The following is a 15,987-nucleotide window of genomic DNA, read 5'->3' on the forward strand; positions in this document are numbered from 1 at the left end:
AAAATCAGGAACAAGACAAGGATGTCCATAGTCTCCACTCCTATTTAATGTAGTTTTGAAAACAGCCAGAACAATTAGACAAGGGAGAGAAATAAAAGGAATAAGGATTGGAAAAGAAGAAGATGGAATTATCATTATTTGTTGATGACATACTCTACATAGAGGTCCCCAAAAATTCTATCAAGAGTCTTATAAATTTAATCACCAAATTCAGTAACATAGCACGATACAAAGTCAACACTCAGAAATGAGTAGCATTTTTGTGCACAGTGAATTCACTGACAGAAATTAGGGATACCACGCCTTTCACAATAACATCCAAAAAAAATGGAATACTTAGGAATCAATCTCACAAAGGAATTAAAAGATTTATACAATGAAAATTATGGTACTCTAAAAAAAAGAGACTAAAGAGGATTTGAGAAAATTGGAAGATATTCTATGCTTATAGAGGAAAAAAAAAAACAAAAAACTCAACATTGTGAAAATGGCCATACTCCCAGAATAGTTATACAGGTTCATGCAATCCCAATTAATATACCATTAATATACCTCACAGAGCTAGAGAAAACTTTCCTCAAATTCATTTGGAAGCAGAGAGACCCAGAATACAAAAAACAATCCTGGAAACAAAGGGAAGGCAGGGGTATCACGATTCCTGACCTGAAATTATACTAAAAAGCCACTGTGACAACATTAGCATGTTACTCGCATAGTGACAGACCTGAGGGTCAATGTAACAGATTAGAAGATGCGGACATGGCCTGCAAATGCACGCAGCCACCTTATCTTTGATAAAAAGCCCAAATATGCTCACTGGAAAAAAAGATAGCCTTTTTAATAAATAGTGCTGGAAAAAAACTGGCTTTCCATATGCCAAAGGCTAAAACTAGACCCATGCCTATAACCATACACAAAACTACAGTCAAAATGGATCAAAGATTTAAATATTAAAACAGAAAGACTGAATCTTCTGGAGGAAAATGTAGGTAGAAATCTTAAAGATATAGAGGTAGGTAGAGAGTTCATAAACAAAAACCAAATTGCACAGGAAATACTCCAAAGAATCAATAACTGGGATTTCATTTTTTTTTGAAAAGTTTCTGCACTTCAAAGCAAATCTCCAACAGATTAAAAAGAAAACCCGCAAACTGTGAGAAATTATTGCCGACTATCCCTCCAACAAAGGCCTTCTATCTAGAACATATAAAGAATTTTAAAAAATCAGGCCCCCCCAAACTTAAACACTCAATCCAAAAATGGGCATCTGAGATGAATATACACTTTTCAGATGAAGAAATAAAAATGGCAAGGAAATATATGAAAAAATGTTCAACATCATTGGCCATGACCATTTGAGAAATGCAAATTAAAACAACTCTGAGATTCCATCTCACCCCAGAAAGAATGGCTATCATTAAGAAGTCAGCCAGGCCAGGGAGATGATTCAGTGGAATAAGCGCTTCCCTGGCAAGCGCAAGGGCCTGAGTTCAATCCCTGGTTCTGCAAAAAAAAAAAAAAAAAAAAAAAAAAAAGAAGAAGTCAGCCAGTAACAAATTCTGGAGGGCTGTGGAGACAAAGGAATCCTTCTCCACTGTTGGTGGGAGTGCAGACTGGTATAACCAATATGGAAATCAGTGTGAATATTCCTTAAAAGGCTAGGATTGGAGATCCCATTCAAGCTGTCTATTCCCTTCCTAGATATTTTTTCAGAAGAATTACAGGCATCATATCACAGCAATATAGGAGCACCCATGCTTATAGCAGTGCAATTTGTCATAGCCAAATTCTGGCAACAGCCCAGATGTCCATCAACTGAAACATAGATAAAGAATATGTGGTATTTTTACACAATACAGTATTACTCAGCTATAAAACAGGATACATTTGAATCTTTTGTAGATAAATGGATGCAACTAGAGAACATACTCAAGTGAAATAAATCAGACCCGCATGTGCAAATATCATATTGTCTCAGTGTGAGAACCTAAAAAAGAAAATGAAATCTGAAGGGTACAGTAGATACTGGGAAAAGGAAATAAGCTTATTCAAAAGGAAAGAGTCACTGAGTTGAGGAAAAGGACAGGAGAGGGAGTGGGGGAACAAAATTTATCTATGTATCTAAGCAGGATGGCTTGGACGACTGTACTGTGCATTTCTGCTGCTCAATGGAAAGGAGCAAATAGTGCTTAATTTGTTTTGTCTCCTTTTTTCAATTGCTTGTATTTTCTCTCTTCTTAATTTTTTATACATTTCTTTCTTTATCTTCTTCCAATTTTGCATACATATATCTGGTAATATGAATAACTGGTTGGAAGACAGCACTGCATTAGAACAAATACTGTGAAATTCATATTGCTTTATTAAGTGAAATTCTGTATCATTTTTATTTTTTGTTTTAACATTATTTTGTGCTCTCTTTTAACGATAAATAAATAAAAATAAAAAGACAGTGGCAGTGAAGCCAATGGCTGCTTGGCTTTTACATCCTTCTTCTGATGTCAGTTTTGGGCTGTGATTGGACAGTTCTTCTTGATTGACAGGCTACACCCTAATGTCCAGCCTCCTTGCCATGCCCTAAGGTCCTACTCCAGGTCTGTGGCAACAAACTTGCTCAAGTTCTGCTTTTCTGGGAATGTCTTAATTTCATCCTTTCTCTTCTGAGACTTCTGTAACACATACATCAGTCTGTTGATGGTGTTTCACAGGTCTCATATGCTCATTTTTCTTTTTTTTTTTTTCTCCTCAGACTTAAAATCATTATAATTGTTCTATATACAACTTTGCTGATTCTTCTGCCTGCTGAAATCTGCTTTGAAATTGATTGTGGGCCAGCCAGATAGCTCAGTGAATTAAAGCTCCTGCTTAGGCAAATGCAGGGCCTGGGGCTTTGATCCCCGGTCTACTGTACCAGCCCCACCCCAGGGAAGCACTGAGGTGGCAGATGAGACTGGGTGTGGTGGCACATGCCTGTAATCCCAGCTCTTGGGAGGCTGAGAAACAGGAAGGATCACTATGAGTCCAATCTGTGTAGTGAGATCCTGTAGACCCTGTACTAAATACATTTAAAAAATTAACTGATTATTGTACTTCTCAACTGGTTTAGCAATTTCTCCCTTTTTGTTAGTATCCTCATTTTGTTCATCAACTTCTTTGTGGCTTTCTTTAGCTCTTAAGCATCCTTAGATCTTTGTAGTAAGGCATTTGTCTATGGAGTCTAACATTTGTGTTTCCTCAGGGTCAAGGTCTGCTGACATAGTTTGTGTCATAGAACTTTGAATAAGTTCTCATTTTCAGCTTTCTGTGCTGTTTGGTGTTTTGCTGAAAATTAGATCTTTACACCTTATTTCGTGGTTGCTCTGGATTTGGTGTCATTGTTTCCATTGCTCTGGGTCATTTGTGTCTCTATACTGAGGGTAGACCTGAAATAAATGAAAGCTTAAAGTCTCCTCAGGTCTGTTCTGACCCTTGATCTTTTCATAGCCATATCCTCTGTCTAGCCTTCAAACTCCTCTTGGACATAGTTGCTTTTAATAGCTGATCTTAATCCTTAAATTCCCTAGGAGGGAAAAGCGGGCGGGAGCTTTACTCCTTGAAACCTGTGAAAGCGGCTTCCCCTGGTAAAGCTTGCACCCGTGTCCACCACCCCAGCAGTTAAGGGCAGCCATCAACACTCAGGACATGAAAGCCAGACATCTGGAGGATGAGGTCCTTATTATGCCCCTGGCTCCTGCAAGCTGCATCGTGGCTGCCTACCAAGATGGAGGAGATGGAGGAGAATACTAGCCGCCTCCCCACCCAAGACTGAAATTGAACCAAATTAACTGCAGTTCACTAAGGAAGCTTTCTCCTCAGAACCTGCAAGCTTTCAAATGGACTCTATAATTTCAATGCTTTTCCTTCAGATAGCTTTTGACAGTACAGTTGTTTAGGTAGAGAGTTGGGTTCCTGGTACTTCCTGCACTGCCACCTTCCCTGTTGTCACTTCTGTTCTTGGTTGTTTTATGATGATATCTGCTACTGATGCAGTTTAGTTCATTGGCTATTGAAGAGGCTCCTGTGCAGGCTTCGCTGCTGGAGGCTGTGGATCAGCTGCAGGGACCCAGCTGGCCAACACACAAGGTGGATGGGAAGCAGCTCAGGCCAGACCTGAGCAAGATGAGGAGAGACTCCAAGTGGAGAAGAAGGTGAACAGAGGTGGCAAGAGTGGACAGAGGGTTAGGAGTGGGTTAGGAGTGGGAGTGAGGGTGGTGAAGCAGTGCACCAGACAGGAGGCTGGAGGAGGCCCACCATGGGAGACGCTGGGCGGAGGAAGAAACAGTGTCAGCCGGGGATGGAGAGAAAGGCACACTAGTGGCCTGGTGTCCTGTGGCTGCCACCTTCCAGTCCTACATTATTCTGGCTCTGACGGTTCTCTTGTCCCACACCTAGTCTCCCCATCACCACCACTGGCTGGCATGAAGGTGCTTGGTGTAGATGGGCTCATCAGACAGAAATCTGGAGAGTTAGTTGGTAGAAATGGATAAAGCTGAAGGTGAAATGAAGCTCAGAGACAACTCAGGAAGTTAGCTGCATGCCGTCTCCAATTTACCATCCACACCTTAAGTAGGTACAGCTTCCTTTATTCTAGAAACCAAGCTAATGTGTCCTTCTGAGCACTGTTTCCAGTCCATTCGGGGCGCCTCATCCCTTCAGGCTCTGATCCACTTTCCCTAAGTCTGAGCTCTATAAAGCTTCATCTGTTCCCTGAGATGTCTGCTCAGTCATTTTGCTGGGACTACCATGATGAAGTAGCATAGGCTGGTGGCTTAAACAGCAGCAATTTGGTTTCTCACAGCGCAGGAGGCTAGGAGTCAGCAGGAGAGGCGCTGCCTCCACCTGAGCCGCAGCACAGGTGGTCCACACCTCTCTCCCGCTTACGGTATTTTTACTGACAATTTCTAGTGTTCCTTACCGTGTAGAAGCATCAACATCTCTGCTTTGATCTTCTCGTAGTGTGCCCGTGTGTGTGTCTCCTTACTATAAGAACACTAGTCACAGTGGATCAGGAGGTCACCCACCCCTCTGTGACTTCACATTTGCATCCTCAGTGGTCCTATAAAGTTACATTCTGAGGCACCCAGCGTTACGATTTTAACATATAACTATATGCTATCTGCAATGGTCCCTAGTAATGGAACTTACCTCTTGTCATGGGGATGTCTCTCCTCCTGGTCCTCGCAGCTCTTTGGGCCAGATGTTGTGTAAACCTTCCTACTACTTTATGGCACGGGAGTCCTCAGGACTCTGCCATGGCCACAAGTGTTTATGATCTCCCTAGGCTTCTCCCATTCCCTTGGGGGTGGAATTGTCCCTAAGAGTTGGAGAGAGATATACCCTTCCTTCTACCTGAGACATTTTCTCCAAGACATCTAGGTCAGGAGCTGGCAAACTGGTCTGTAGTCCAAATCTGGCTTGCCGCCTGGTTTTATAAATAAAGTTTTATTGGTACACAGCCATGCTCACTCTTTCACAGCTGCCTCTGAGCGTCCTCACGCTACAGAGGCCGAGTCAGTTGAGTGGTTCTGTCGCTGGACTGTATGTCCCACAAAACTACAACTATCCTCTCTCACCCTTTACCTAAAAAGCTTCACTGACCTGTGTTGTAGACATAAAAGCTTGCAGACTTCTGTCCCCTCCATCGGTTGTTTCCCCCCAAAGCTGTGATTACAGGGTGTCCTTGCTATTTAAGCACAAGAAATGGCAAAGGGAGAAAAAGACCCCCAAGAATGGGCAAGCGTCTCCAAAATACTGCGCTGCCGGCTGATACAGTTAGTAAAAATTCATGGAGTAATTATGAGTTAAACCCATTTTTTTCCTTAAAAAGAATTTATAAAAATGATATAGAATTTCAAAACAAGATGACAGGAGATTAAAAATGATTGTTATACTGCATATTGTATCTTCAAAGTAGTGTCTCAGATTAGCAGAGATAGGCGTATAAACCGACCAAACAGTATAAGCACTAACTGCTCCTTCCTTCCAGTGAGCTCATGGAAACTGGTGGTACAATTACCTTAGCTATCTTGTGTGTTTGTGCATATATATATTTTTTTCTTTCTTCTTTTCTCCTTTCCCCCATCCCATTTGTTTTCTCTTTTTGAGGAGTTTCTTTCCCTTTCACAATATCTATTGTACCTGGGTTGGGGAGATGGCTCAGTAGAATAAGCGCTTGCCTGGCAAGTGCAAGGTTCTGAGTTCAATCCCTGGTACTAAAAAAAAAAAAAAAAAAAAAAAATCTACTGTACCTTTTGGATCTTATGTGCTTTCAGTTGCCTCCATTTTTTTTTTTTTTTTTTCTTATGCTGAATTTCAGTAAAAAGCACAGAGGGCAAACACAAAGCCTCTTACTCCATCACTGTGCTCCTGGCACGACAGAGGTGAAGTGACCCACTGGGGCAGTCCAGGTCACCGTTCTCCAAGGTTGGCCCAGAGTGTTCGGCAGAGCTGGGCAGAGCCACATGGTAGCAGCCAGTGCTGCCTCCCGCTGCTCTGCCCGTGACCCTCATAGGTGGGGACTTGGTCAGGAACACAGCCTGCTTTCTAGAGCTGCTGAAAACCGTAGTTTGGACACAGAGTTCCCAGGCTTTAGGACTGCCACCTTGACCTCTCACTGGCCCTGGGAGACCCACCCCCCAGCCAGGACGCTCCAGCTCAGTGAGCCCGTGTATGATCCAGCAAATTAGTCCCTTGGGTTTGTTTCATTCTAAATGAGAGCATTCATTTATTCATCCTAAAACTTGTCCATCTCCAGGCTATACCTGTAGGCCACTTAAAGGTCTTCATTTTAGGGAAATGAAATATGGTTTTAAAATCATTAAAAATTCCCTTAGGGCTTTCAGAGTTACAAAGAGCTGACTTTTAGGTTCCAGAAACAACTTGTGCATTTTTTTCTCCCCTGATAACTGCCTGTGCCGTTTCCATATGACCTTGATTTACAGTCCCGGGCTGCGTCTTTCTGCCAAGTCATGACGGCATGCCTTCAGTATGGGTCTAGGATCCCACAGATGTGGTCCATGAGGGCACAGGGTGGTCAGGAGCTTGCCCCACCCCCACAGCCTCGTGGCACGAGGGACAGCAGAGTGCCTTGCTGTTTTTGCCCGACCACCTGGTTAATGCAGATCTTCTCTCTCCTCCTAGGCCTGGGCCCGGCGGCACACACTGCTTGGGCGCCAGTGTGGAGCACGCAGTCTGCGAGAACCTTCCCTGCCCCAAGGGTCTGCCCAGCTTCCGGGACCAGCAGTGCCAGGCTCACGACAGACTGACCAGCAAGAAGGGCCTGTTGACAGCAGTGGTGATTGATGGTAAAGGGTGTGGCCTGGCCTGTCACAGTGGCTTCCTGTTCTTCTCCCCCAGGAACCATAAAAACCTTATAGGGAAACTCTCAGGGTGCCCCCCACACTTGCCCAGTGCAATGTTCCCTCCCGATACCCAACACAGCCATGGCCCACTTCTGGAGGAGGGGGTTGATCTTGAATGATCCAACTCTAAGATCTCCCAAGAACAGCTGTCTCCTGCAGGCAGCAAGCCAGATTCATTCTGCACCCCAGCTGCAGCGAGGTGGGTGTGCTGGCAGCCTGCCACCTGATGCCACATGCAGAGCGACCAAGACAGACTTTGAGGAGGACAGGGTTCTGAGACGCAGGGCGATGTGTTTGTGTGTGTACTGTCTTGCTTCGCTGCAAAGATGCCCCCTGGGTTGCCTTTCCTGGCTCATTCTGGATAGGTTTCACTCTTTGGGGACAAGTGGACAATAGTGTACTGTCTGGGAAAGATGACAGTCAGTTCCCATTGTATTTGCTTTGCAAGAACTTTCTCCCAAATCAAGAGACTGTGTGCCCCTGGGTTGCCGCAGCCTTGCCAGTGACTGCAGAAACTACAGGGAGTGGATCGTTGCTCTGTAGAATTCATGATTTTTTTTTTTTTCATTGTAGGTGAGGACGCCAGGGCCAAGTTTTAGGTTTTCTTTTTCTGCTGAAAACTCTGTTCCTCTTTAGGAGATGTGCCTTCACGTTGTGCGCTGACATTACAGTCCCACCACTGAGCACACTGTGAGCCAGACCTGAGTTAGCATTACATACACCACCCCGCTGGGTATGCAGCGCGAGGGGTGCAGAAGAAAAGGGGAGACTGGTTATGCGATACATCTAAGATCACAAGCAAGGAAGGGAGCCAGCCCCGATTCCGGAGGAGTAACGTTAACTCTGAACATAACCAGATGTCACCTGGCTCCCAATACTTAAGACAAAAGCATGACTTCTTGGGTTCTGAGTGAGGGAGCTTTAAGAAGAATGAAAGTAAGAGGGCCAGGTTTCCAGACATCCTCTGAAGATTTTAGTGGAAGAATCACTTCCTAGTGCCAGATCTTAGATTTCTTCCCTGTGATGCGAAGAACCTTTGAAATTTCCATTCTGCTATCTGTGATGACAAGTTCAAATGTGCATAGGCCCAGACGCTGCTAGCTGTAGCAGCTTTAGATCTGCAGCTCTTTTTGTGTGTGTGTGTGTGTGTGTGTGTGTGTGTGTGTGTGTGTGGAACAGGGGATTGAACTCAGGCCCTTGCGCTTATTCCACTGAGCCATCTCCCCAGCCCTAGATCTGCAGTTAGATTTTAGCCTGAAAACCCTAACTCGTTAGCTGGAAGCTGACTTGTAAAGTAACACATGATGTTCTCGAATCTAAATCATAACAGGTAGTGCCAAGTACCTCATGAGGGGACTGATTTTCAAGTATTGGAGAGCTCCCCTGGACATTATCCTTTTTGAAGAAGAATTCCACCTTTGGGTGTCACAAAACAGAATTTGAGAGCTCAGTCTTTGTGGCCTTGACTTCCCCTGCAGACAAGGAGGGGGAGGTCCCTGCTCCCAAAAGGAACGTGAGCAGCTGGAGGCGCAGGGTCTGCACGGTCCCCAGCCTGTGTGCCTGAGCATCATTCTAGGGCAGAACAAGGCAGGGGACTCCCACCCGTGTCAGTACATCTAGACTGCTCCCTGGGAGTGAGACGGCAACAGAGAAGGCTTCCAAGCCTTCTGCTTTCCCTACGAGGTCAGAGAAAGCACCTTCTAGGCCTCTTGTCCACCCCTCCTTTCCTGAAATCAGGTCTGAGGTAGACTCGCCCCTTTTCATTTCCACCCGCTCCGCACAAAGTTGTTATTCTTTCCTCGGTTCCTCGCTTCAGTTCTCCTGCCGCCTTTGTTCAATGCAGAAATCCCGCTTCAGTGTGTTTTTCCACAGATTCCTCCAAGCCCAGCTTAAGCCTCTATTTTCCTTCTAACCACTTTTGGGTGCATGAGCTCTTTGGTTCCCTTATTGTCGCGGTGGCTGAGACTTCTGTCCAACCAGACTCCCATTCTGGAAGCCTCACAGGTCCCCTTGGGACCTCACTGGGTTTAGAATGCAACTTTACACCCACTTGCTTTTTGTTTGTTTCTGCCCAAGTAATAAATAATTGTGCTAGTATGTCGCCGCCTTTGATCTAAAAAGTACATCCCTGCTTGATAAGGACAGCCAACAGGCCGTAAGTGTTTGCCTTTGAAGGAGAGACCCTGGGTCCAGGGCTCAGTCAGGGCAGCTACACACGTCCTCCTCTGGAGTGGAATTGTCATGATTTTTTGCATATTTGGTTTCATTTCTCTCCCAATTATAAACAGAAGCCAGCATTTTTTAAAAGGAACATTTCACAAGGGTAGAAGCAAAATAATGGCCAATTCAGAAGGCAGCTTCTACGTGTTCCTCTCGAAACCCACTTTCTGAAAGGCACAATTCTAGCTCAGTCCTGATAGGAACGATTCCTGTGGTCGGGCCCTGGGCCCTTGTGCAGCCCATTATGACTGCCCTATTCATAGCTCTGCTATCGCTGCAGAATTCTTTGCTGAGTGACGCATGGTTCAAGAAAGGCAAAGCAATAATTTTTCTTCTCTTTCTCTCTCCCCCCTCCCTCTCTCTCCCGCCCCGCTCTCCATCTCCCTCCCTCCCTCTCTCTCTCCTCCTCTCCCTCTTCTCTCCCTCTCTCCTGTCCCCTTCCCCTCCCCCACCTCTCAGAATTCTTGCAGAGGTAGGTTTTCCAAGGGAAAACACAGGACCACAAAGCCATACCCACCTCTAAAAGAAGACAAAAACTCTCATTAGAAAAGATTTCTGGGTGGAAAAGCCTTCAGACAGAAACCAACTGAGCTGGCTGCTTGCCAACCCCACCCTATTCCTGCCTTCTCCATGGACTCTCTAGGCTGTGTCTGGATGGGGCGGTGTTTTCCCAGCCCTTTCTCCCTGGCATGGCAAAGTCCTCTCCAGGTCTGAGCCTCTGAAGGGATGAGGGCTGTGATGGCAAAGGCTTTCTAACCACAGCTTAGCCAAGCTGTCCTTGGTTGCTTAATGAGCAGAGAGTATCTTCAAGGACCCAAGGGCCAGGTTGAAGGGCCAGGGCCAAGACCTCTGAAGATGTCATACCCTTTCTCTAGCGACAGCTTACAGATGGAGCCACATCCTCTTGCCCTAACTGCAGTCTGCCTTTCTGACAATGTGCCTGCATGTAGGCTAATAGGGCAACCCGTAGCATATCTTATATAAATCTACATCCTTTATCCAAATTTTGGGGGGCCAGATGTAGTGCAGAATTCAAAGGACTTTAGCATTAGAAAAGCAAAAACAATGAAATCAACCAAATGGTAATAGCCCTGGTGGAATCCAGGAAGGTACTCTAGAGATAGCTGGACATCTCTACCAGGGACCCTAAATACAGCACTGTTGCTCAAGGACCAATGCATGTCAGTAAAGCTTGGTTTTGCTGTCCACTGTATATGCCACAGATATAAGAAAACACTTGGAATCTCTTGATTACACATAAGGCAGTGTAAGTTTTCTCTGGTATCCATCAGCAGGAAGAGAAATGACTACTCTGTGTATGAACTCCAGTACTGAGATCTCAGTAGAGAGATTCCTTGGTCCAAATGCTGTCAGGTGATCAATGCTGGTCCAATCAACTGAGGCTTGACTGTGAGGTCATAGTGAGAAGAGAGAATCTCATTGGTCCAGCTACTAGCTGGTGGTCACTGCTGGTCTAGTCAACTGAGAGCTGGCTACAGAGAGCTAGTAATGAAGTCCTGGTGGGTAGTTCTGGGGACAGGAGGCTGAGTAGCCTCCTCAACTGTGTCTTCTACCTAAGGCCAGGCAGAGCTTGGATACTCACTTGTGATGGTCTCAAAATTACAGCGGCCAAGTTTGATCCCCAGCATGCCATGCCAGTCCTGCCCCCAGGGCATGCTGAGACAGCAACTGAGACTGGGCATGGAGGCACACGCCTGTAATCCCAGCCCTTAGAAGGCTGAAAACAGGAGAATCTCTATGAGTCAGACCTGTGTAGTAAGACCCTGTAGACTCTGTACTAAATATATTTTAAAAAAATTACATGGCACCCTGGCAAGACTTCATAATTGCTGGCAGAGAGAGCTGCAGGAGTGCTGTGCTCTACAAATTTCTCATTAGCGCAGTGCGCCAGTAAGAATCCTCTACACCTCTACCACCCAGAGGCAGCCGCATGACTCTCAGGCCTCTGGACCCATCTTCTCTGCCCTGTGTCGGCTTCCTCCCGTCAGAAGTCCTGATGGCAGGCTGAGTCGAAGCGTCATCTCAGGTCACACCAGCCATGCAGGAGGGAAGTCCCAGCCTCTGTCCTTAGTGTATCGCTGTGTAACGGTTTATGATTTGCCCACCTTTGCAACCAGCAGGAATGTGAGAGTCTGCTCACGCTGCAGCGTATCGTTCATGGTTAGTTACTGGGGTTTCTTCTCCATGATATGAAGATCCTAACTATGGCAGACCGGAAGGACTATGCGAAGAGCTGTGAGGACCCTGCGCTTCCTTCTGGCATGTAAAAAAAGTTCTGCTCTGATCCTTTGGGGGCTAACACTGTTCCTCCGTAAACGTGGGCCACACCCTGAATTCGGAGCACAGTCCTCAGAAAGGGAGATGGGCAAACAGTGGAAAATCCAGCCAGGCTGAGGACAGAAAGCCCACCTCTGCTCTTTGTTCTGGAGCCTGGTTATCCCAGGATTCCTGAGCTGCAGAGGGCAGTGTCCTCATGTGGGACAACTGGGTGCAGTTGGGTTATGGTGCGCGTCATGCAGTGGCGCCTGCTCCACCTGCCTTGCGGAGCCTCCACCTCCCTGGTGCTCACAGGGAGAGCCCAGACCACCTTCACACCTTCCCAGGCTGGCCTTTCTAGCTTTCCCCGAAGCAGTGTCTATTTTTCTACTTCTATCCCATTTCGTTCTGCTAATGAAAGTATACACCCAGAAGTCAGAGCACCCACACACCTGGTGTTTGTTTTCAGCGATGCTATTTTGCCCCTTGGTATTTGGGTGGCTCAAGAGTTCCCCATTCAAAGAATATAAACAAAAATGGTCAAGCGAAGCAGGCTGGGGTGAAGAGGTCAGAGTGTAGCCCTCCCCTCGAAGGCCACTGTGCACACGCCACGGGTCCCTGTGTGTGATGGAGCAGTGACAGCATGCACCTGAAATGTGCAGACGCTGCTTAGCTTGCTGTCCGGCATGTAATGGCTTATAAATGTCATTATGTTTTTATCATCACTGTGATTGCTGCTGAATTAATTAGCTCAAAGCCCAGTTCCTCCCAGGATGTCATTCTAAGGGTAATTAGAATACGGTTTGAAGCCACTTTGGTCAAGGTACCCTTCCTTACAGTGAAACAGCAGCAGCAGCAGCAGCAGCACAGTGTGTAGAGTAGGCCTCCCAGTCCACACAGACTAAAGGGCCGGCCGTGTTGCTGCTTCTGTCCCACCAGCTCCGAAGGTACACATGGGAAACCTCTAAGGACCCAAAGAGCACATCAGTATTCTTGTCACCTGAGCTCCCTGGAAGCTGACCTCAGTTGCTGGCTCCATCTTCCACAGCTGTCTTTCTTCGGGCTGCTTCCTTGGGCCCTTCTCAATGGAGGGACCCTCGCCCCCCCCCCCCGTGCCGCAAAGGAAATGAGTCATTACATCCGGGTTACACCCCGTGCTCCGTGAGCTCACCCCCCACCTCGTGGAACTTGTCACGTGTGCACATCTGGGATTTGGTCTGCGCTTGTCTGTGAGACCCCTGGGGCCTCAGCGAGCACACTTCACTCATCATTCTTCCTCCAGCAGCGTCTGTCCGCAGGCTGCTCTGAAGGAGGGGCTCAAGGCATGCCTACCGCCTTGGGTCAGGGTCAGGGCTCTCTTACTTGCCTACCTAAGGAACTACATCTACGGAGGCTACTCTTCCAAGTAAAGTTTGCCCTGCAACAGGCTGGAAGAACTGAGTTGAGCGTATTTCCTCTGATAAAGCTTCCAGCTGGGATGCCAAGACCGCATCTGCTATATAAGCCGTTCTCTGCCCTGCCCTTTGCTTACCTAGAACCACTAGAAGCACCCACTGGGGAAGGCTGATGGTGGAGATGAGGACCCAGCTGGCTGCACAAAGTTCTCCCACTCGTTGCAGGTTTCCTTTGCGATGTAATCCATCAATGGCGTGAGAATTAGGATTTGGACTGGGGATAGGAGTCTTCTATTCATTTATTCAAGAACCTTTACTGAACTTAGGTTCTTCAGAGTGCTTAGGACTCTGACATCAAGGATGTCAAATTTGATGTTTTAAAATTTGGGACTGCTAGCACATAGGCAATGAGATATCTTGGGGATAGGACCCAAGTCTAAATTCTGAGGTTTCCTACACACCCTATAGCCCTCAGGTGATTTATACAATATTTTTAGTGTACCTGTGCTTTAACCAATCACAGGAGGTCAGGTATTAAATTTTGTACTTTTCATGTTATCATAGGACTCAAGAAGTTTTAGAAGTTAGAGTATTTTGAATTTTGGATTAGGGGATTAGGGATGCTTCACCTGTAATTAGAATTCCTCCTTGTTGCATTCTATAGCTGCCTTACATAGATTCCTTTGAATGTAAGATTTACTGCATGTAAATGGATGGTAAAACAAGCTGTTGTTATTTGCAAATTTATGAGCCAAAAGCCTGGATGGAGATTTAGGCAGAGTGTACATAGTGACACCTATCCTATCCCACTGCAGGGATGGTAGGAGAAGAGAGAAATCTGGGTATGACAGTAGCTCCCTGGGTAGTGGCAGCTTTCTATAAAGCCAGGTACAAGGAAGGATTTGCAAGCAGAGGGAACAGCCTAGGCCAGTGGTGGCAAACGTATAGCATCGTGCCACAGGGAGTACAGGGAACCCCCTCTGTTGGCACAAGAGCCAAGTTGCCCCAGCAGCTGAGCCCCAGATAACGGTCGTTTCTAAACTAAAAGCTTCGGTATTCTGGTTTAGCTACAGTGTTGGCACCTGGCAACACAAGTGCGTTTGAGGTTAAAGGTCGGGCACTCGGCCTCTGTAAGGTTCACTGTCACCGGCCTACGCAAAGGCACATGAACTTGGTGTGTTCTGGAAACTCATGGTTCCAGGGGCAGCAGGACCTGGGACTGCCATCTTTCTGGGGACATGGCTGTAGGAGTTGTCCTAGGGGTCCCCAGGTCACCTTCAGTCCCTCAGTCCTGCTTGCTGTCTTCCAGAACCTCTGTGCCTTGTGTCTGGCTCTGAAGCTATTGCCCAGCAGCTAGGGAGAATGTGAAGGCTTGTAGTAGAAGCCGCTGTCATGGAGATGCCCTGGACCGTGCTCCTCACGGAGGGTCCTTCAACCTTTCTTCCGCCTCGGGGCAGCTCCTGGGCTCAGCCTTGATGCACACACAGCCTGCCTGGATAGGGACAGCTCGCAGCTGTGCCTTTCTCCAGCCCAGTGCATTTAATGCCTACAAGAAAAGCAGTGCTGCATCTTTGCACAGCCTAAGCGCAGTGAAGGAAACCCAGAGCTCCTCCCCACGCTTTTGCGAGCCTGATTCTTAGTCTTTTTCGAGGTGCTGGTTTAAGAGTCCAGAGGAGTCTGCGTGCATGCATGCTTATGTACGTGCCTACCTGAGGACTTGTGCTGAGCTGCTGAGACCTTTGCCCACGCCAGTCTGTCTTCTTCGGGCTGCCCATCACCTGTACATGCCTGCATCCTGCGAGCCTCACAGCCCCCTTCCCATCTCAACACCTGCCAACCTTTCCCTCCTCAGATAAGCCTTGTGAACTCTACTGCTCACCCCTCGGGAAGGAGGCACCGCTGCTGGTGGCCGACAGGGTTCTAGACGGCACGCCCTGCGGACCCTACGAGACAGACCTCTGTGTGCATGGCAGGTGCCAGGTGAGCGCTTTTCCTTATGTCCTTGGTGAGCTTTGCAAGGAAACTTCCTCTCCCCAAAGGGGTTCGGCATGGAGGTGAGGGCTCAGGAGGTGAGGGTATGGATTTTCCCAAAAGGACACCTACTGGCGCTGCCTCCTTCAGCCAGCAGGGCCTGGCGTGCAGCAGTGCTCTCGGCAGTGACAGAGCACAGCACCCACAGCAGGCCCCCGCGAACTGGGTGGTAGAAGAGCAGCAGCAGGATCATCTCAAATCTTTTTAAGTTGCTTTAGCAATCAAAATAAAAGAAGCAGGCAGGTGCCAAAATAAAGACTAGAGAATGCATGGGCAAGTTGTGTTCTCTTTACTTGCAAAAAAATTACTAGGCCTAGGAAAATACCTTTGTGGGTGCTACACAGGGTGGCAGATGTGCCTGGCTTTTCTGGAACATTCTACCTGATGGAATAATAAAATCCCTAAACCCACCTTGATGTTGGGTATCTGTGACTTATTGGAGCACTGGTGAATGCCATGTAAGAAGGTCCAAACGAAGCAGAGAGGGAAGAGAGAAGAAAATGCATCCTCCCCTTGGGTGAAATCCACCGGAGCCAGCTGCCACCGGCGGCCTGTGCCCCCCAGCCCAGGGCCGTGGCCCCCGCGAGGCAGAGGTCAGCTGTGCAGCCTGTGTGTCTGTGAGAATAAGTATCCTGTGATTGTGGGAGCACCTGAAATGGGTCAGG

At 47.1% G+C, this 15,987-nt stretch overlaps 1 protein-coding gene across 3 annotated transcripts in view; it reads left to right on the forward strand.

Moving 5' to 3' along the window:
• The window catches only part of Adamts17 (ADAM metallopeptidase with thrombospondin type 1 motif 17), a 356,834-nt gene that overhangs the window by 224,575 nt on the left and 116,272 nt on the right, over positions 1-15,987 (forward strand). For all 3 annotated transcript variants that reach the window (XM_023709886.1, XM_004623253.2, XM_023709894.1), the window contains exons 13-14: positions 7,180-7,343; positions 15,144-15,271. In XM_023709886.1, the coding sequence (XP_023565654.1) occupies positions 7,180-7,343; positions 15,144-15,271 (292 nt within the window). The remainder of the gene's footprint in view (positions 1-7,179; positions 7,344-15,143; positions 15,272-15,987) is intronic.

The sequence above is a fragment of the Octodon degus genome, unplaced genomic scaffold (genome assembly GCF_000260255.1).
Source record: "Octodon degus isolate 3935 unplaced genomic scaffold, OctDeg1.0 scaffold00002, whole genome shotgun sequence".
NCBI classification, from domain to species: domain Eukaryota; kingdom Metazoa; phylum Chordata; class Mammalia; order Rodentia; family Octodontidae; genus Octodon; species Octodon degus.